The following is a 21,941-nucleotide window of genomic DNA, read 5'->3' as shown; positions in this document are numbered from 1 at the left end:
AGAGAGATGCACAAGGTATATATACAATGATAGGGTTGCAATGACTTCTAATGGAAATTTGGAAGCAACTTTAATCTCTAACATGAAGGGAACGGTAAAGTAAATGACGGAGCATCTATATTAAGAAACCATGGTTTCAGAGACTATTCGTGATAAAGGAAAGGTTTCCTAATATACTAGCAAGTGGGGGAAAAAAAAAAAAAAGCTTAACATTTTAGAAATGTAAAGTATGACCTGTCTGGCATCACATTGGGAAAGGACAGGATAGACTCCGAAATGTTGGCAGAGCCGCTCTGGATGGTGCGGTCAGGCTGGAATTTTGAGGCAGGTAGATTCTTTGGGATTTCAGGGGTTCTTTTGTTTTGTTTTGTTTGTATTTTGCAAATTCTTTGGTAGCAGGTGTTGAGATGGGAAATAGCCACCAAGATGCAGTTAGAACAGCCTCACCCCTCCAGCACGTTCTTGTTCTCGTTACTTCTCCCACCACGAGAATGCCTCCCGCTTCGCCCAAAGTGGAAAGGGAAGAGGCTAATGGGAGACGCGTCCGGCAGGTGGGGGAAAGGCGAACCCCGGGGAGCGGAGCCCCAGGGGGGAGCAGGGGCTTGCAGCACTGCACAGAGGCTGGCCCACGGCACAAGGGTGGAGGTGACACGGGACCGCCCTTGCCTGTGAGTCAGCCGGGGAAGTTTAACCGGGCGGCCCGACCCCATCGTCACGCTGCCCCCGTGCGGGTTGTCTTGTGAGTCGGGGCCTCACGGAAGCCCTTAAATTGCCCCATAGCGCGCAGCTGGTAGAGCCTTAAACAGGCAGCGAGGAAAAGGGACCAGGGCGGGATTTGTGCCGGCGCGGGGAGGGCTGCGTGTCCTCTGCGTTCTCTCCTGGCGAAGGAAAAAACGGAATCTTTTTTTATGTCAAATACATCTGTTAATCGGAAAAATAGTATATTTGACTCAAGTAAGGAAACAGTGTTGTAGAGATCAGTGCTATTCAGTAGAGCTCTCTGCGGTCTAAAAATACCAGCACCATCCAGTGCACGGCCTCCTAGCCACGCGTGCCCACGGCCACTGGAACGGGCCCAGTGCAACCGAGGAATTGAAATTTTAATTTTACTTAATTATATAAGTAATTTTAACTAAAATAGCCTACTGTTGCTAGCTATTATAAATGGGGTTAGCGCCCTTCGCTTCTAAGAGGCTTCCCGCAGAGCTCCCTAGCTCCTTCTGCCGTGTGGAAATGCAGCCAAAAGCCGTCATCTCTGAACCAGGAAGTGGGTTCCCACCAGACACAAATACACCGTCGTCTCGTCGCTGGACTCCCGGCCTCCAGACCTCTGAGGAAAAGACGTCCGCTTCTATGTCACCCAGTCGAGGGCGTGCGGTCCAGCAGCCTCCGGGCTAGTAACGGGGAGACGGAGGGAACCCTGGGTGCCGTGGACTGGCGCAGGGTGCCTGGAAGAGGGACAGATCGCGAGGGGAGGACCGCGGGGCAACACCGGCCCGTGCAGGCCCAGCTGTCTCGGAGATGCGGGCAGGAGGGGGCGGCCAGCGACCCCAGCGGGTGGTCGGGTCTGGAATTCCGAGGAAGTCGATGGAGCCAAGCGATCAACCCGATTATAAGATGTCAACCATTAGGGATGATTCCGTGCGTGGCTGCTACTCTTAGGCAGATGTCCCATAACTGGAAACTCCACGGAGAAATAAAAATCAGCCTTAAAGGGGAAAAAGATAAAGATGCTTCTAGCCCAAAAGGGACTTAGGTATTTTTACTGAGAAAAAAAAAAAAAAGATGACAGCAGGAACGTTCTTGTTCATTGACTTGTAGTTGTGAGCGGTGGGTGATTTTGTGGGTTTTGCTGTTTGTATCCCTTAGGATACCTGACAGCGTGCAGGACTGTCACTCTTCCAAGGTGCGGCTTCGGCCGCAGCCGCGCGGCCCTGTTTCCGTTTCTTACATCATGTCGCACCCGGTGCGGGGGGAGCCCCTGGGGAAGCCTGTGCTCCTCTTGCAGAGACTACTTTGCGGTAATTGACCAGCCACCGAGAGAAGCGGGTCTCCCGTGCGCTCTGGGTGAGCTCGCGGTCACCGGAGACCAATAAGCCGCGTCCCTAGCACTGTTATCACTTTGTTGAAGAAGCTGCTATGTGAACAAAAACCAGCCTTCGTTAATTTCCCTTTTCGTATTTGAAAAACCTTGTCAGGAGTCCCCCTTTGGGAGTTTATAATTTGTCAATAGCGCATGTTATTTTGGTTCTAAAGAGGAAAGATGTGCGGCGGTAGATTCCTACTGAGTTCTCCTCCTGTCTTAGTATTTCCACTCGATGACCTCTAACTCCCCACACCCTTGGTCATAGGATGCGTACACGTCTTAGCTGTAACTTCATAGAGGAAATGAACTTGTAGAAACGTAAAGCACTCGTGAGATGAATTTTAAATCCGTAACACTCACGGGGCGTGGGCGCACGCACAGTGGTAACCGTGGAGGGCCCCGTGGGCGTCGTGCTGGCCCGAGCTCCCACGGTGGTCAGTGTTGGAATCAGGATCTAGAACCTCGGTCTCGGGCTCTTTCCCTTGCAGCCTGCAGCACGTTCGTCTGTTTTCTCTCCAACTGCTTCGTAAGCTTCTGAGAGCAGATTTGATCCCTGTGTGTCTAGTTAGAGCCTCTCGGTAAAGGCCCGGCGCCTACTGTCGGGCTTCCCTGCAGTGTCACAGGAGCATCGAATGTCACACATTCCTCCTGTTACCTGGTCACTTTTATTCAACTTCTTCAATAGATAGATAGATAGATAGATAGATAGATAGATAGATAGATAGATAGAGAAGGTCAGGGAATGGCCAACTATGAGAGAAAGGAACTTGAGGAAGCTTGACCATCATTGCTTCTAAACATCAGTACTGAGGTTAGCCTCGGGAACTTCAACTTCTTTATTAAAGGTTTAAAATAACTCATGTGTTCTGTGAAAAGGCTGCTATTACATATTATTTTTTTATCTTAAAAAAAATTTTTTGTGTGTGTATTATTTCCAGCAGTGGAAAAGGGCCGTAGGGCTCATCTTCACATGAAACAGTGAACCTTACAAGTCAGCCCTCCGCTGCTGTCACTTTGTTCATTGTGGATTTTTGTGCTGTGGGGGAAGTTGGTCCAGAAATTATTCCCCCTGTTATTAATTTGTAATATTCTAAATACTCACTATAAATGATTACAGTTTGTTTCAGTGTTGGAAGGGGTGTTATCCAAGCTGTCAAGATACGATGAAGGCACTTTCTTTTCATCCATCCTGTCATTCACTGTAAGTATTTGAATGAGTTCTCTTCTGCTGTCTTTTGACTGCTGTCATAGTGCTTATCTAGCAGTTAAGAAAATAATTCTCATAATTATCTCTTTTCCACTTAAGGTGAAAGCAGCTGCAAAATACGTTGATGTTCCAGTAAGTATTTTTTATTTGCTTTTAAAAACTGTGTGTGTGTGTGTGTGTGTGTGTGTGTAACTCTATCTTAAATAATTACGGTTTACCACAGATTTATTTCAGATCTTTAAAGCAGTGAGTGCCATTCCCTCGGGGAGCAGTTTATTTTCCTTAAGCAAGTGCTAACTCTCATAACAAGGCTTGACATGGTGATTTCAGTGTCCTTTCTCCACTTTAACTCAGGAACTCTCGTGGAGATCAAGTCACTATGAGAACATGTCAGCTCGGGTGGTTCTAATACTCCAGGACTGGGTACAAAATGCCTCAGACCATTTACAGAAAAATGCTTACTGTCTCTTCGCTTTATATGAAAGCTGTGCCAGGTTTCTCATAGGAGTTAAAGTAACAATAGAGATGAACCAGTTAAATCAAAGAACTAGTTTTCTCTCTCTCTTTTTTTTTAAAGATTTTATTTATCCATGAGAGACACACACAGAGAGAGGCAGAGACACAGGCAGAGGGAGAAGCAGGCTCCATGCAGGAAGCCCAATGGCGGGACTCGATCCCAAGACCCTGGGGTCACAGCCTGGGCTGAAGGCAGACGCTCAACCACTGAGCCACTCAGGTGCCCCAAATAACTAGTTTTCTAAATAAAAATGTAGTATGAATCAATATTCACTTATTTTAAACACTTGGCATTTTGCAGAATTCTTGGGAAATAATTTGTAACCTGTAAATCTGTTCAAAGATTAAGATACCATGAGCTACCATTAGAAAATTCACAGGACAAATATAATCAACAAGTTACATTTGTAACTTACATTACAATTATAAAATGTGTTACACTTAACATATTTTAAATTGATAATCCTAAGCAATTACGTTTTGCCTTCATCCTATTATGACATATGTATGATCAAGGCCTATTATGTTCTGTTTAATCATGTATCTTGGCATATGTATCGCTTTGCAAAGAATTTGAGCACAATGAAAATAAAACTTACAAATTGAAACTAAATGGAATATAAGTCAGGCAACCTGGGTGGCTCAGTAGTTTAGCACCACCTTAGGCCCAGGACGTGACCCCGGGGTCCTGGGATCGAGTCCCACGTCAAGGTCCCTGTGTGGAGCCTGCTTCTCCCTCTGCCTGGGTCTCTACCTCTCTGTCTCTCATGAATAAATAAATAAAATCTATAAATAAATACATACATACATAAAATGGAATATAAGTAAATGAAATATAAATAAATAAATAAAAATAATAAATAAATAAATAAATAAACAAACAAACAAACAAACGGAATATAAGTCATCTTATCTTTGCTTGAGATTGTGCTTGGGTAGCATCACATCTAGCTTGTCATTATGAACGTTAGTGGTTTAGGGACTGGCAAGCTCTGTATACCAGTTGTAGATGGCTCTTATTTTTTTTTAATGTTATTTAAGTTCAATTAACATATAATGTAGTATTGGTTTCAGAGGTAGAGGTCAGTGACTCATCAGCCTGTGTAACACCCAGTGCTCATCACGTGCCCCTCCACGACCCTCAGTTTTGTTTCCTATGGTTAAGAGTCCCTGGGATCCCTGGGTGGCGCAGCGGTTTAGCACCTGCCTTTGGCCCAGGGCGTGATCCTGGAGACCCGGGATCGAATCCCACGTCGGGCTCCCGGTGCATGGAGCCTGCTTCTCCCTCTGCCTGTGTCTCTGCCTCTCTCTCTCTCTGTGTGACTATCATAAAAAAAAAAAAAAGAGTCCCTTATGGCTTGTCTCCTCTCTGACTTTATCTTGCTTTATGTTTTCCTCTCTTCCCCTATGATCCTCTTGCTTTGTTTCTTAAATTCCACATATGAGTAGGATCATATGATAGTCTTTCTCTGATTGACCTATTTCGCTCAGCATAATATCCTCTAGTTCCATCCACGTCATTGCAAATGGCAAGAAAACTCTTTCTATGGCTGAATAGTATTCCATTGTCCGGGTAGACCACGTCTTTATCCATCATCTGTGGATGCACATCCGACCTCATTCCATAGTTTGCCTATTGTGGACATTGCTGATATAAAACATTGGGGTGCAGGTGCCCCTTTGGATCAGTACATTTGGATCTTTGGGAAAAATACCCCGTAGTGAAATTGCTGGATCATAGGGTAGCTCTATTTCAACTTCTTGAGGACCCTCCATACTGTTCTCCGCAGTGGCTCCACCAGCCTGCATTCCCACCAGCAGTGCAAGAGGGTTCCCCTTTCTCCCCATCTTCACCAACATCTGTTGTTTCCTGACTTACTCATTTTAGCCATTCTGACAGGTGTGAGGTGGGATCTCCCTGTGGTTACTTCCCTGATGCCGAGTGATGTTGAGCATCTTTTCATGTATCTGTTGGCCATTTGTATGTCTTCTTTGGAGAAATGTCCGTTCACGTCTTCTTAAATGGCTCTTATTTTTACTGTGGACTGAATAACCCCCAGATTTACTGCTGCCATAATTATTATAAATGAATATTTTAAACCTTTTTTTCATAATGGTAAGTGTACTCTTTAATCCCCAAACCCTACTTCCCCTGTCCCCCCACCCACCCACTTAACTCCCCTCTGGTAACAATCAGTTTGTTTCCTGTAGTTAAGAGTATAAATGGATATTTTTTAAGGAAAAGGCTATGGATTTTCCCAGCTCTGCATAGAGTTTCTTTGGAACAAGGCTTTTTTATTTCACAAATGATTCCCAAAGAATTCTTGGTGTCCTCTTTGTCTTGTACCTAAGAATCAGAAAATCAGCACTGGGCAATAAGCAGAAATAATCACATGTATAGGGTCTTGCAAAAGAACAGCACAACAGAGAGAAAGGAAAAATTAAGGAGAATTTATATTCCCTATCTTAAGACAAATAATCGTAGGAACATGTGAAATTCCTTGAAATTCCTAACATGCTTTAGAATACAGCTTTGTTTTTATTTTGAATTAAAAATGGAATGGGATACCATAATTATTTCTGTTCTTAGGGCTTTTGAAGTTTTTTTTTTTAAGACTTTAATCTATTTTTTAGAGAGAGAGAGTACGAGTGGAAGGGGCAGAGGAGAGGGGAGGAGAATCTCAAGCAGACTCCACTGAGCAGAGGAGCCCCACCCAGGGCTCAGTCTCATGACCTGAGCCAAAACCACGAGGTGGATGCTTAGCCGACTGTGCCACCCAGGCGCCCCACGGCTTTCGAGGTTCTTAATTTGACCTTGTGCTAGATCTGTCAGACCTTACAGAACTTGAGAGTTGAAAGATAGAGAAAGCGGTTCATTCATCCTCCGCCTCATTGCAGAAACCGCCCTCCCTTCATACCCCTCACAGAGATTCATTCAGGCTCCGTGAATTTTTTTGGTGATTGCAGGCTTATGTCTAATGAACTGAAGATCTGCACCTCTGTGAATTCTTCCTTGATTCTAAACCCTCTTCTGCATGATAGCCCTTCAAATAGTTGATGATAATAAGTCATGCCTCCTCTTCCCAAAGGATGTGGTGGCTGGTCAAAGGGATATATCGTCGGAGGAATTGTTACTGTCTCTATTAGACGTCTTCAGTGTCTTCACTGAACTCACTATTTATTTAACACCAAGTGCTAGGCTCTGGGCTTACGTGATTAACAATATACATTGACTGCCCGCAAGCCAGTCCGTGTCTAGGATGAAAGAGGTAGAGAAACAGACGTACGTTAAAGCAGCCACAACAACTGGACCCAGGCTCTTTATCGTGCCAGTAACTCGTCGCTCCCTCGAGGGATTCGCATGCCAGTGTCAGTATTAAATCAAGCTGCCCCCCTGCTCCAGCAGAGGATGCTAAATCATAGAGTCTGGCCCTGGGAGATTAGTAAGGGAGGACTTCCTCCCTCGGATCTGGACATTACACCTCAATCACTGATGCCGGTGAATATCAACCTCAAAAGCTGTAAGTTGCTGTTAACTCTTACTGTTTTTTATGCTAAAACTCCAACAAGGTGGAGTTTTACACCTCTCTAAAGCAGTCTTTTAAGGAGAAACTCATGAGAAAGAAGAACACTGGTTCATCAGTCACAAAAAGGTAACTCAAGACTGATCAAAAACCTACCAGCAAAATGCAAACTATCAAACTTCTAGAAGAAAGCATAAGAGAAAATATAGGTGGTCTTGGATTTGATGATGAGGTTTTAGGTGCAACAACACCGGAAACATCCATGAGAGAAAAACAATGTAAATTGGACTTAATAATGAACTACTCTGCACTGTTAAGAGAATGAAAGGACACCCCTACACACCCATTAGTGTGGCTGAAATTTAAATTAAAAAAAAAATGACAATAGCAAGATGTTAACAAGGATGCAGAGCAACAGGGACCCTCATTCATTGCTGGTGTAAATATAATATGGTACAACTACTTTACGAGACCGGCAGTTTCTTACAAAGCTAGTCTAACCATGCAGCCCACCCACTGCATCTCTAGGTATTTATCCAACCGCTTTGAAAGTGAACATCCACACCAAAACTGCACACAGATGTCCCTACCGACCTTACCCGTAATCACCAAAACTTGGAAGCAACCAAAATGTCCTTCAATAGATGAATGAGACAAGGGGAATATTATCCAGGGAGAGAGAGAGCCTGCAGTGGGGATGGGCAGAGGAAGAGGGAGAGAGACACCCAACGGACTGCACGCCCAGGGTGCTCCACCGCCAGAGATCAGACCCCGGCCAAAACCAAGACCTGACGGTCTGACCGCCTGTGCCACCAGGTGCCCCGTGTCAGAGGTGACTTTTGAAGGTACAGTCAGGGGCACCTGGCTATGTCGGTAGAGCTTGTGACTCTTGATCTTGGGGTTGTGAGTTTAACCCCCGCATCGGGTGTAGCAATTACTTTAAAAAAAAAAAAAAAAAAAGGTTCATTAGTGCCCATTGGTGATGGTTAACAGTTGAATAAAGGCTTTCTTTAAAATTAAAAATAATGATGTAGTCGGTCAGTTTTACAGTATTTTCCCTCCTTCCTTTGCATCAAGATACTATTTATTTCTTAGATGAGGCCACTTGAATACTCAATGCTTTACGTCAGGATAAGAGCCGGGAAGAATCCAGAGAATGGAGCACTACCCGCAGGGACATAGTGCCCTGGAGGGAGGGCTGCACAGCAGGACCGGATTACAGTCCCCGCTGTAGGGGCGCGGAGCTTGCCCGCTGCCCTGCCCAGATGAGCATTTTGCTTCTCTCCTCTTCTTTTGTTTTCTCTGTTGTCTGTTTTGTCTGGCTGGCTCTTCCCTTACGAAGGAAATCCCGGGACCGAAATCCCGGGACCGCTGCTGGACTTCTGACATCCCAACATCCTCAAGGCCCCTTGAGACCAAAATCTGAAATGTTCCCAATTGGGACTGAATAAATCGGTCCCAGTCAATCTCACTTTTAAAAGCTAAATTAAATAATACCCACGGCATTTTAATTTCACGTCTTCAAGTCCTCCGTGTAGTTTGTAGGGTTGACATCATAACACCTGTAGACAGACCAGGGAGAGGTGAGCGAACATGTTTATAAACTGTGGGATCAAAAACCTTCACCTTGGGCAGCCCGGGTGGCTCAGCGGTTTAGCGCCGCCTTCAGCCCAGGACCTGATCCTGGAGACCCCGGATCGAGTCCGTCGGGCTCCCTGAGTGGAGCCTGCTTCTCCCTCTGCCTGGGTCTCTGCCTCTCTCTCTCTCTGTCACTCATGAATAAATAGTCTTAAAAAAAAAAAATCTTCACATCATAATCATTACTTATGAAAATGAGAGTGTAAAGGAATTACGTGCTTCACATATTAGCACTTTCCTTGCTCGGTAGTCCTGTATCAGCACCTGTCCCTCCGAACTCTGAGATGTTAGTCATCCTTATTACAGAAATAGCAAGAGAAATACCAGAAGCTCATAGTGTCAAATGGGCAAGACATGACGGGATTAACCTTGAGCCCATAAATCTCAGTTCAAAGTCCACCTGCCTCTTTTCCTGGAGTATTTCAGGCTAAGGTTTTAAACCATTATTCAGTATCCCTTTTCATATTTAAAATAACCTCCTCTTTGGAAGGATTTTTTTTTCCACGACTATACGACAAAATATTTGTACGTGCAAATGCTTACACCTGTGAGTAACCACATATCACTGTGTAGAAGAAATCCTGTGAAGCATCCATGTGAGTTTAAGAGTGAAAACATTATGACTCTGTGAGGTCTCAGTATTAATCACAGCAGATTCTGGTATGATATACTCTGGTAGCATTAGGGTAGGAACCTGCTCTCTACTAATTATGTTCATGGGGAGCAGACCCGAGATCGAGATCGTTATCCAGAGCAAGAGGAGGAATGGAAGTCTCTCCCTTAGAAATGTGGGATTGAAGGAGGTGTGCATACGGGAAACAGGCGTGTCCCAAGTCTAATAGATGTTTTCCAGGGGGTGTGGGTGACATTGTCTTTAAACCTGAATTTTCTGCCTTCCAATTGGGAGTCAAAATGTATAACAGTGTTAATGGAATACTGCTGAATTTAAGAGAAAGGTAATTCTGGCCACTTCACTGCTTGAAATCATAGTGTAGAGGGTTTTATGGGTTTTTTGTTTGTTTGTTTTAAGAACATTGAGATTTTTTTGTCATTGTTTCAAAAAAGTCAGATACACTATTATTAGAAAATCTTGAAAAAATGTATATCCTTGTGATGTTTTTGTTGTTCACATTTCTCCCCCCCTCCCCCCACTTTTATGAATTATTCCTCTTCCCCGGCTTATGTAATACCTAAGACAGGGTAAATCTAGTTTGAAGGCTTTACTTCCATTTGTTTCCTTTTGCTTTTCTATGTGAATACAATATAATCATTCCACTTGTACGGAATTGGTAAAAGATATATTTTCACAACAAAATCATCATGGGTATGCTCAAACCTATTTAAGTTTTCGAGGATCTAGAATTTATTTAGCCTACTCTAAATGCTTTTGAAAAGCTTAACTTTAAGAACATTTTCGCTCAGATGTAAAATTATAGAAATTGCTGCATGAATGCCAAGGTAATAAAGAGTATATTACACAGTGAAAGAAAGCTATATAGTATTGTTAATAATACCTGGATAAGTCATATGTTTGTAGAATTATGTCCTGCGGTCCCTGGTGATCAATTACAGACTACTTCTGAATCTGAAATGCTGGAGCTGAGATAATAAAAATTCCTCCTATTACAATTTCAAACTGAGGAGACCTGTGATTGTTTGAAATCTCAGAAGATCCATATGTGCAAATTATCGGAAATCAGGATATCAAAGTTCCACTCTTTTGTAGGTTCTGTAGGTTCCAAGCTTTTGTAGGTTCTGAGAAGTATACTTTCAAATTAAGTCAATTATACTGTAGCTTCTGGTTCATCTTTGAGGCTGGAATAGTTTATTTCAAAATTTGTCTCCTTGTTAACTAGACACCATGACAGTGTTTGCATAGTGTGTTGTTAACCTCCCGTGGAAGGTTAAGCGGCTTCTTCTGCATCTAAATCCGTTGCTGTGGAAAATGACTTCAGCATTGCACACACCTCCCCGTGAATAGGGGACTGAAGACGTGCACCTGTGGGATTAGGTGTAGCAGCAGGAAGTAAGAGCATTTGCAGCGTATAATTAGCAAGGAATTTTTTTTTCTCTCTTTCTAAACAGCATTTTCATCTCACTAGGTTAACCAGTGATTAATGCTTGAAAAAAAACTTGCTGGAGCTTACACCCTTGCTTAAACTTACTCGCTCACTGGTTTTCAATTACTTACGCAGCCGAAGTCAAGAGGCACTCTCTTTACCATACTTCATGTTCTTCCACATTTATTGATTCCTTTATGATCACAGAGGAATTTTTTAGGTATTTGTGTCCTTTTATTAGGACTTCGTTAGTCGAATTTTGTTCTTTTTTGAATCAAATTAGAATTCGAGAACTCCTGTTTTGCGTTAGAGAGCACTGCCCTGATAAGATGGAGAAGTTAGTGCCCAGTGAACCAAGGATCTCAGAGATTTAAATGGGGGGATGAAAAAAAGCATTGACTCTCAGTGGTATTTAATGCATAGCGTGCTTGCTATGTGGATTTTAAATGTTCTTTCCTCAATTTTGTTAAGAAAACTGCGATTACCAGTATAGAAGAGATTTCTAAACATAGCTCTGTAGAACACAACATTCTTGATTAAAAACTCATCCAAAGCCACAGTTTTTGAAGTTTAGCAGACGTCTCCTTTGGAAGGGTAGTGGACGCCCTCCTGTACCAGCATGTGTAGGAATTCCTTGTCTCCGCCTGGCAGCCTCGAGCATCCCATTCGTTTACACACCAAAACAAAACAAAACAAAAACTTAACAGCGTGTTCAGTTTTTACTTTTTAACAAAACCTCATTTCCTAATAAGGTACCGTATAATGATGAAGTTAAATGCATAACATGTAATAATAGAATTAGATGCAGTGACTTCCAAAGTATGTAAATTTTACTGCCATAAAACAGAGTCTTTGCACAAAGGAGCACTGAACCAGTGATAATGTCTTCTATCCAAACACATTTGTACTGTAAGTAGAAACTGTTTAAAAGGAAAATTACATCTTTTTTCAGCAATTTATCAGAGATAATTACCCTTCATACACTAAAGGAAGGGATAAAGAACTAGAATTCTAATTGGTAAATGTCACCAACTGTTGCAGTTACTCTTACTTGTGTATATTCTTTTAATGATTATAGTCTCATGCCACAGCTACATGAAAATATATTCACTAGGTGTGAAATTCCCATATGTCACAGTTTCAAGAATAGGTAAACAGCTCAAAGATAAAGAAAGAAATAATGCTAATGAGAAATGTAAGAATTCTGGGTTTTGTTTTCCAGGCAAGTGGATCTTAATTTGCCAAAAGGGGAGGAAATACAATTTCAAAAAAAGAAAAGGACAAGCACTTAATTTTGTTGAAATAAACTTTTAAAAGAGCTTCACTTCACACCCTCAACCAGAGATTCTTCTTTCCTTAGAAAGTTGTAGAACTGTCTGCACCCATGGATTCAGTATCATTTCCCTTGGGTCTGCCAACGGGAACAGCATTTACTTTTGGGCTTAAACTGTAAAGTGTTTGTTAGTTTTAGATGTTAGAAGATAAACTCTTCCTGGCTGGTGTTTCATTATGCCGAATGTTATCTTGAAGGAGATCAAAGAAACAGGAAAAAAGACCTTAGAGTCTACGGCCACGGCCACGTGTTTAGAGTCACTAATCCCCAGTCCCCCCAGCTACAGCTTCGATTCCAATGAGGCTGATGGGTCAAGTGATTGACTACATAAAACTCTCAAGCCTACTCTTCTGTGGAAAGAGAGAAATAAAACTGGCATTGAGTGGGGGGAGAAATGGTAGAGAGAGCAAGCCTCGGGTTGGCATATTCTCTGCCTCCCAGTTCAGCCAGGCGGTGCCCACTGCAGCGTATGCGTACGTACGTCACAGAGGTTTATTTCCAGGCACCTGCCTGGAGCTGCCGAGCCTAGCCGCCTCACTACCCATTATACATAGAAATGTGTCGTCTGGTCATTTCCATTCTGTGCGGTACATTTTCTGAATGTTCTCATTTTCGGTGCTTTGACAAAGTTTGAGAAGCGTGGAGAGAAGTGCTTGTCTTACGGGTCAGCCGTCCTCAAGTATTAATAGTAATAAACTTTGTACAAATCACCCGACCTCTTCACTGGAAAAACTGATACATGACACATACTCCCCCCCCCCCAAAAAAAAAAAAGAACAAACAACCCTACATTTCATTCTTGGTTATCCTTGTCATTTCATTTAAACTTTCAAACCTTGCTTAAGAGAATTAGGTGGAAAAACAGTGAAGGAATGACTTAGGTAAGTTACCTCCATTATGTTGAAACATAGTCACCACGTGGTACATGGACGCTCTTCAAGGAAAGACCAGTGAAGACCTTTAAGTAGTTGTTTCAAATCATAACTAATAACTAATTTTGTTTATATTGGGACATGTTTGAAAGGATCCTTGACTGTACGTGGTATGTATCTCCCTTTGCCCAAATGTAAGAGCAGTAAGAGCTTCCTGCGACACTCAGGACCCAGAAGCCACTCCGTTACCAGGAAACCAATTTAATTTTTGTTAATGAGATGTTCATTTCCTGCACACTGGTGAAGAGATGGGCAGTCTTATCACCATATATAAAATTTACTCCCCCCACACTCACCCCCCAAAAAGCAATAAGAACTTTTTGTTGTTCTTTAAGGAGAGGCGCTGCCTTATTCAGAACTATGACCTGTTTCCCCCTCAGTGGTAATAGTTAAATGACCCATATTCTCTTTCACCTCATTTCTTTGCAAGATTTACTTTAGCAAAATGAGTCCGTTGATAGAAGTTATAAGGTACATTAATGATGCAAGACCAGGTGACTCATCTGAGCATTAGCTCCACCATTTTGTTCTGATTAATGCCGTATTCTAATCAAACAAATAGCTCAGTACAGATTATGAATCAACCGCAAGTGTAGATCGTCCAAATGAGTATTTTTATTAACTAGTCCAACTATATGAAACTTGAACTAAAGATAAGTCCAGAAGAAAAACTTTTTAGAAGCCATTCAGGTGTTTGTCCCTTCCTGGGACTGATCTTGTAGACTCTGTAACAAGGAATAATTGTATTAATTGGCCTCTCTCCTCTGGCATTACAAGACACCAGACGCTGTGTAACTTCGGAAAGTTACCTGATTCCCACTTTAGACTCTTCTTAGAAAATTGGTTCATCAATATTCTTATTGTATTTCTGAAATAAAATAAATCTTTGACGTAGTATTGATGAATATAAATGAGTAGAAGCAATGGATAATCCTCAAAATTTCGGTTTACATTTCAGTTTGTGATCCTTTAAAATTTTTGCCCAATATCTTCCCAATAATATTTTACTCAATAAGAAAATGTAGCTTGTATGCCTTGAGCATCTAGAGTAGTTGAGAAGGGCAATCCAAGGAAAAGTAACATTTTTGGTTTTTTATATGGATAACGAGCCAGAGACAGTGACAATTGACTATATTGGCAATTAAGAAATGGTTATTGCAGTTGGGGACTTTTTAAAAAAATTCATTCATTTTTACTGCTTGGCATATTAACCTTTCAAGATAGCCCTTAAAGAAAAAAGATAACTGGTACTTTACAGCCACATGTCTCTCTACTCCTTTTAGTAATGATGAATGACTGTGACCTCGAGTTACGGACGTCAGTAATAAACTTTTATTTATTTTAATTAGGGAATTTACTGAAGGTGTGCATTGTCAATTTTGCTATTGAGCATATTTTACTAATGTAAGCCTTGAAATGATAGAGTGAATTATTTTCTAAGGTTGTGATTAAATAATACTTTCACCACTGAGACCTGATCTTTTATTCCCCACGCTCTGCTCCCACAACAGAAACCAGGAATGGATTTGGCAGATACCTATATCATGTTTGTTCGGCAAAACCAGGATATCCTTCGAGAGAAGGTCAATGAAGAAATGTATATAGAAAAGCTGTTTGATGTAAGTAACTGCCCTTGCAAGGCCTCCTGGCATCCTAGAAATATGTGCAGGAAAAACCGCCTTTGGCTGGTGTGTTTGCAAAGCAGGCTCCTCTCCTGGTCCTTTTTCTTCTGTGCAGCTAATATAGTTGATAATTTTATTTCTCTGACTGTTGACAGAAGCCTTAATTGGCTTCTTTTGTACATGAAAACTGTCACTGTTAGAATGAGAGTCTCAAAAACCTTCTGAGGTTAATTTTAACAAGCGGGATGATAGCCAGTTTATCACTGTGTACAGCATCATTTCCATAAACAGAATCATGCTGTAATGGATTTGGCTCCTCCTATAAAAGTTTCTCAAGTCCAAATAATGCTCCCTAGTTAAACAAAGACATAAAGTGCACTGAAGCCAAATATCTGCCACTCCCCAGTTACTGAACATTTTTATCTTGATTTACAGCCCTGATGCCCACTCACAATATAACCCGGCAGTTGTGTCAGGACAGAAGTCTTCATTTACCCTTGGCAACTCCTAGCAATGGGGAGGTTGTGGTCTTAGAGAGCGTGATCATTAAGTTTCACTTGTCTAGTGTCTGGAAAGGAAACTAAGAGAGCAATCCATTTCAATCACAATGTTGTCACTCATTTGTAATTATTTAACAGTCAAGTCAAAGGAAGTGGCACTTTGCTGGGTTGTAACTTCACATCATTCACAATGCTGATTCTGAAATGGAATATTTGCTTTGAACTGTATTTATTTATGTTACATCTCCCCTGCATTTTAGAAATGCTTTTCTGGCAGTTTCATTTAATTATGCAAGTTACTGCAAATGTTTTCATAACAGCAATTCACGGGCTTCGTGGTGACACTTCAGCTGTGGCAGGTACAGAAGGTCTTGCTACGTCATCATCTCCACCATGGTCTGTTGTGTCAGTGTTCGCTGTTTGTCAGGTTGGGTGGTCAAAATGAGTCTTCCCTTTCATATTTTACACTTCTAGCCTCTACCCAGGCTGTTTTACAATAAAAGTATCATCTGTTTTAATAAGCTAAGTGTTAATATGTGTGAAAAGAATGATTTCCTAAAAGCTTTGATGCCCTGCAGGGGTAGAAAAATTATCATCTATCCAGCTGGCTCTTTTACAAAATACTGAAACCATATTAGCAACTTCTGCTTCCATTTGGTATTGCTCTGAATTTACAAGCATATGTTTTACTTCCAAATTCTCTTTTTACTTTTTTTTTTTTTTTTTTTTGCTTATGTGGTAATTTTCAAAAATGTTGAACAGGATAGGAAATTGGGTTGATGTTGTTCCCTTTATGTTTGCTCTTGGTATAGCTAAAGCACGTGTTCTATGGTGCAAACAGGTAGACACATCTGGAAATAGGCCACTGTAGGTAGGTGTGTGTGTGTGTGTGTGTGTGTGTGTGTGTGTGTGTGTGTGAACGTCTTCAATTTTTCATCCTGGTGACCTGTTTACTACAAAGCTTGCCAGCAGTTCATAGCAGAAGTAGAATTTCTTTCTCTATAAAGATATTACCTACTTCAACTCCAGCCCCTTCACCAAACTTTTTTCGAAGACTTTTTGTGTGACCACAATAACGAATGGAGCTAACTGAAGTGGATGCAAAGGGGCCGACATTAGAATCATGTCTAGTTGAGGGGCACCTGGCCGCTTGGTTGGTAGGTAGAGCATGAAACCCTTGATCTCAGGGTCGAGTTCAAGCCCCACCTTGGGCAAAGAGCTTGCTTAACACACACACACGTGCAAAATGATGCCTAGTTTAACTGTCCTGATGAGGTACACTTTTCTTTGATGCCTAAGCATCTGACATGGCTGTAAGTTAGCTTTTGAAAGGAATGCTTGACAAGCAATTCTGGTTTGGTTGTGAAGGTTTTGTCATTTTGCATATCCCCAGTAGGACACTGGACTTGTTATTTGTAAAATAGTTATAATGTCCTTAAACATTCTAATATTTTTAAATTGCACATTTTTATTACTATAATTAAAAATAAAAAAGTAGACCCTAATTCTATTGATATGTCATCAAGAATAACATGTATGAGGGGCTACTAAGAGCCCCTAATTAGCCAAGACTGAATTTGCCTCAATTATAGTTAGTAAATGAGAGGTTATCAAGTATGTGTTGAAAGGTAAAGCAGAATGTGTATCTTAAGCAACAGATCATTACCGAGAGACATTATATAATTATTGGAAATCCTCTTGGCTGGAGCTTAAAATAATATTGTTAGGTGTCAAGAAACAGTTGAAAATAATGACCCTATAAATACTGTTGGCAACCTTAGTCTATTACAGAGAAAAAGATGGAAGAGAACAATTTTATTCAGGCCTCATGACAAACTTTTGCTATTCCAATTAAAGTAAGAAGTAAATAGAAGGAAAGGAAGGAAACAGAGACTCCTGCCTTCAGCCGCAGAGGAAAACGTGCGCAGCACACAGCGCGTACATGCGAGCACCCTACAGTGAGTCAACGCTCCGGGGTTTGACCAACCCAGATAAGGGTAAAGGGGATCGAGGTTCTGGTCCTGCTGTGTGAGAGCATCCTTCCTCAAGAAGGATATGCTTTTAACCCGGTCGAGATTTCGCTTAGTTTTGGAAATGCCGCAAATTGCAACGTTTTTACATAAAAGTTACTCTGAAGACACGTAGTCGTCCTGCCTCCAGTACCAACACTTCAACACTTGAGTGTCTTACTAAATAATCCTTTTCTGCATGACGCTCCACGCATGGGAAAAACTACTAAAAACTTTATGAAACTTTCCCTGACAGTAGTAGTTCCTTGTGGTGTTTCTGTCCTCAAAAACTTTTGATCATTTAAGCGTCTTAATTGTCCCTGGTATGTGTACTGAAATACTTTAGGTTCCATTTGAATAACTGTAGCAGTGCCTACAGACACATAATGACCATCGCCCTAGATTTGTGTCCATTGTTTGGGGACACCTCCTACAGTCGTCCATACACAGCCCGTGCAGCCACGGGCCATGACCCAGTCTCCTGAACGTCTCACGCTGCTATTATTACTGTCCTGGCCTCCATGGACAACAGTGTTTTTGCTCCTTATCTTCAAAATCTTAAAGAGAAGGATGATTAAAATATGTATTCTCTTCAAGGTCCTAAAGAAGATAATCCTACACTTTTACATTAGGTCTTGAAACAGTAAAGCCAGAAGTACTCTTGCAAGATCAACAAAGTTAATATTAGGACAAATAACCAAGATATTCTCCATTCTGTAAGTGGTAAAATTTCTAAAACATTGTTTGCATAACAGAATTTTTTTTTTTAAGTCTAAATAAACGATGGCAGATTCATGTTGTTCCTAAAAGGAACTGAGTTTGTTTTAAGGTATATCCCTAATTCTCTCAAATTATCGCAGGAGCAATCCCAGCCCTAGCTGTCCCAGGGCGCCTGCTTGTACCAGGAGGTGGCTGGGCACTTCACTCGTTTCCAGCCAGCTCAGCCAGATGCCATCGTCCCCATTTGTCCTTATTTTCAGGGTTAAGAAATCTCCCACTTGAGGAAGACAAGCGACTTGTTGAATCAGACTTTGAAATTGTGCTTCAGGTTCAAAGTCTGTGCTGCCTCTATCATGCTTTCAACTTACAAAATCTGAAGTGGTAAAGCAGTCCTGGGGGAAGAGGGCCGGGCCAGGAGTCCACGACCCTGAGTCCCAGCCTCGGCTCCACTGCCGACTGTCAGGGTGGATTCTGAGAAGCTTTGTCGCCTGCTCAAAATGCAGCAGAGTCATCACATATAAACTGAAAAAACTGGTCTAGGATTTCAGCTGGTTTCTGAAATAGCTTCCAGATTTTAAACCAACGAAATTAAACGAGTTTTAATTTTAGCTGTGAGTGACGACCAAAATCAGCGGGCTGGTTGGATGCTGAGTCTCGCACCCCAGAGTGGCCAGTCGTAAGGTTGTCGTGGCGGTGAAAGCAGGATGTCCCCCCAGGGAGCAGTACAAAGTGCAGTAGATAAAGTAGCAAGGAGATCCTATACGAAAATATGGCTGTGCTGTATGACACTCCGTGTATCTGCCACCAGGGCACCGAGCCCCAAATTCAGAAAGTCAGTTGGAACTCGTCTACTCCGTATCCGTGCTGAGTCTGAGCGACCAGAACATTCTAAACAGAGACCACCCATCCTCTCGAGTGAGTGGTCAGTGTTATACATGCTAAGTTTAAAGTCTATATGTTAAATTCACATTTTTCAGTTTGGAAAAATATGTCTTATCTGGGTAAGAGAAACCCCAAGGAAGCTGTCCCGTAGCCAGAGGGTTCACCAGGGGGTCTTTCTGCAGGTCCGCAGGCTCTCGCACCGCAGGCCGGGTTCCCTCTTACCCATCAGCGACCGTTTCTAAGGTTCTATCAAATCAAAACCACCTACCACTTGTCTAGTCCCGCTCCGGCAGTTTGGCAAAGATTTTCTAATTCTTAAATTGCATCTTTAACGTCCACTCTGGTGTTTTCTTCCCACCCGCTGGGGCCTCAGGACACTTGGCGAAGCCACGGGTGCCCGAGGGAGGGGACAGGCTGGGTAGGGCTCCAGAGCTTGGAGCTCCGGGTCCGGGGGGAGGTGGCTCCCGGCTGCAGCCGTGGCCCCGCAGTCGTTCCCTAGTGCCCGCGAGTATCAGGGGCCGGCCAAGCTGCGCCTCTGGCCAAGCACGCACGCCGAACCCACCTGCCTGCGGGCCTCCGCACTGATGGGCATTGCCCTGCCCCGGGTCCTTTAAAAGCATTTCGTTTCAGCTCTCGTGTTGCTGAGGACACGTCGAGGTGCGGTGTTTAACTGGTAAATCATGCAGATTAAACGTTCTCTTGTGATATAAGCTGATTAAATATGTAATTGTTGAAGAGTTTCAACGAGATTTTTTTTAAAACGTTGTGATGCCTTGTAAACCTAAAAGTAATTCTTTAAATGATAGTTAATCAGTTATATTCACCTAAATAGTGTTTTACAAAGGATTCATTTCTCAGGACTTCCCTGGAAAAGAATTCTTTTGAGGAAAGAAACTCTAAGTTAAACATTTTAACTAAAATGGACCTAAACTATATAAATGAGTCCAGTAGCCATTGTAAGATACGGTAACACGCAAAGAAAACAAAAACCTGAACCCATCACAAGAGAATATGTCTCTCAAAATAAAACTCCCTTTCCGTGTGTGCGCCAGCCGACTCTGGCCTCCCAGATACGGAAGGGCGGAGATTCTCAGATTTTGGAGCACAGGGTTTTGCACCAGGGCCCGAGCCTCGCAACGCAGGCATTTATCCATCCCCAGTTAAAGTCAACGCTACTGTCCTTGACCTTATTTAAAAATTCGGCTTATTATCCTGTTGATTTCACAAGAGTAAGTGAAACAACAGAGCCTGGCTGGGAGCGGCTGCCTCATCCCGCCTTCTTCCCGGGCCCTCGCAGGTGTGTGTAGAGCTCCCTGTCTCCGGGTTCAGTCCTTCCCTCCGGAGGAATTTCCTCGTGTGTAATCCGCCTCTCCTGCGGATGCAGGCCGCCGCCCACTGCGAGTGGAGACTCCTTTGTCCTCTTGCATTTCTCATAATTCCGCGACATTATAGATACAGTCTCTTGCATGTGGATGTCAACTCACACATAGCAGTTTTCCCCTTTTTTAATAATCTTTTACTTTCAAATGACCAGGAAGTTGTTGCATGAGCCACATAAATTCGTCTAGATTCCCATACAGAGGATTTTCACTTTGACGTTGTCTCTCTATAAAAAAGAATTGAAATCCAGACATGAACTCTTGGACGATTAGGCCCCGCCATGATTTTCCTGCCAACACTCAAGGTTAAATGTCAACAACAGTCATTATTTTCCCGTTTCATCAATAGAAAGGGACGGATGATGTACGTTCAGCGACCTACTGGAGGCTCTAGAACCTGCCCATGTTGGGCGCCCAGCACCTCACTGTACTTGACGCAGATGAAAACTTTGATCTGTGTGTCGTGTGTGTAACTTTCAGCACCGTGTTATTTAGCTGCCGTGATGCACTGTCCCCCAGGTGGTTTTGGTTTTCTTGATTGTATTTCTGGTTTGTCTTACCTACAGTATTTGGACTCCTACTGAAGTCGTTTGACCTCTCTCAAGATAGTCACAGCCAAACCTGTTGTGCAGATTGCCTTTTCTACCTTAGTAGAGGCCATACAGAGCTTGCTCCGTAGCTACATTCCCCACCCCCCTCAAAGTTTGTTTCTTTTTTACAGCCTCTCCTCTGGAGTACAGCTGTCTGGTTTGTTTTTGTTAATAACCTTATTTTAATGTTATTATTTGTAAGTATAAGAATTTATAAAGGGATCTACTTTTGATGTACAGTAGGTGCCAAAATAGCTTTGGCAAGTCCAGACGCAGCTTGGAGCAGCCAAGGGCCTTCATTTGAATCTAAGCTGTTGGTGAATTAAGACCTGAGAAACTTGAGATGCGCGTGCCTAATTGCCTAAAAGAAGCTCAGCAAGAAAATGTAGTGTAGCGTGTTGATCTGATTTCTTTGATAATTCAAAAGAATCTCCCAAGAAATATGTGGACTTCTTACTTCTATTCTTGAAATGTGATCGTGAAACACAATTGTCATTTGGCACATTCCCAGAAATACACATCTTTGCATGAGGCACCTGGACATATGTGGCAGGTCTGTTAGAATCAGCTAATTAACAACACAGGCTTAAACAGGCACCTCATCTGGCAGTGCAGTCAGTTGCCTGATGGTGCTCAGCAGGATGGGGTAGTGCTTTTTATTTTTCTATCCTAATGGTCTGCTGCCCACCTAATTTTGCCTTATTGTCAGTCACTACTTACCGCAGCTTGGGGCCCTCCCAGGAGGCTAAATTATTATCAAAGGATTAGGGAGATGTAGCCTTGCAGCTCTGACATTTCTGATTACTTGTCTATGCCAGAACACTAATTAGCTGTGACTAATTAAGAAAAATGTCCCTGCCATAGAAAACCATTTAAAAGAACTGAGAAGTAGAAAAGCAATTCAAAAGCTGAGCAGTGCTCAGATTTGCCGATGCTCTTTAGA

At 42.4% G+C, this 21,941-nt stretch overlaps 1 protein-coding gene across 25 annotated transcripts in view; it reads left to right on the top strand.

Annotated features, from left to right (window-relative positions):
* Positions 1 to 21,941, top strand: part of CADPS2 (calcium dependent secretion activator 2) — a 452,803-nt gene that overhangs the window by 416,380 nt on the left and 14,482 nt on the right. For 23 of the 25 annotated variants that reach the window (XR_005369828.1, XM_038557504.1, XM_038557491.1 and 20 more), the window contains 3 exons: positions 3,204 to 3,287; positions 3,393 to 3,425; positions 14,808 to 14,915. Coding sequence is in view for 24 of the 25 variants with exons in the window: in XM_038557504.1 (XP_038413432.1) it covers positions 3,204 to 3,287; positions 3,393 to 3,425; positions 14,808 to 14,915 (225 nt within the window). In the remaining variant the exon portion in view is untranslated. Of the gene's footprint in view, positions 1 to 3,203; positions 3,288 to 3,392; positions 3,426 to 14,807; positions 14,916 to 15,738; positions 15,945 to 21,941 lie in introns of those variants that run through there. The other 2 variants (XM_038557496.1, XM_038557494.1) reach the window with 1 other exon arrangement.

The sequence above is a fragment of the Canis lupus genome, chromosome 14 (genome assembly GCF_011100685.1).
Source record: "Canis lupus familiaris isolate Mischka breed German Shepherd chromosome 14, alternate assembly UU_Cfam_GSD_1.0, whole genome shotgun sequence".
Classification (NCBI taxonomy): domain Eukaryota; kingdom Metazoa; phylum Chordata; class Mammalia; order Carnivora; family Canidae; genus Canis; species Canis lupus.
The sequence above is the reverse complement of the archived record's forward strand: the minus strand, read 5'-3'. Positions and strand labels throughout refer to the sequence as shown.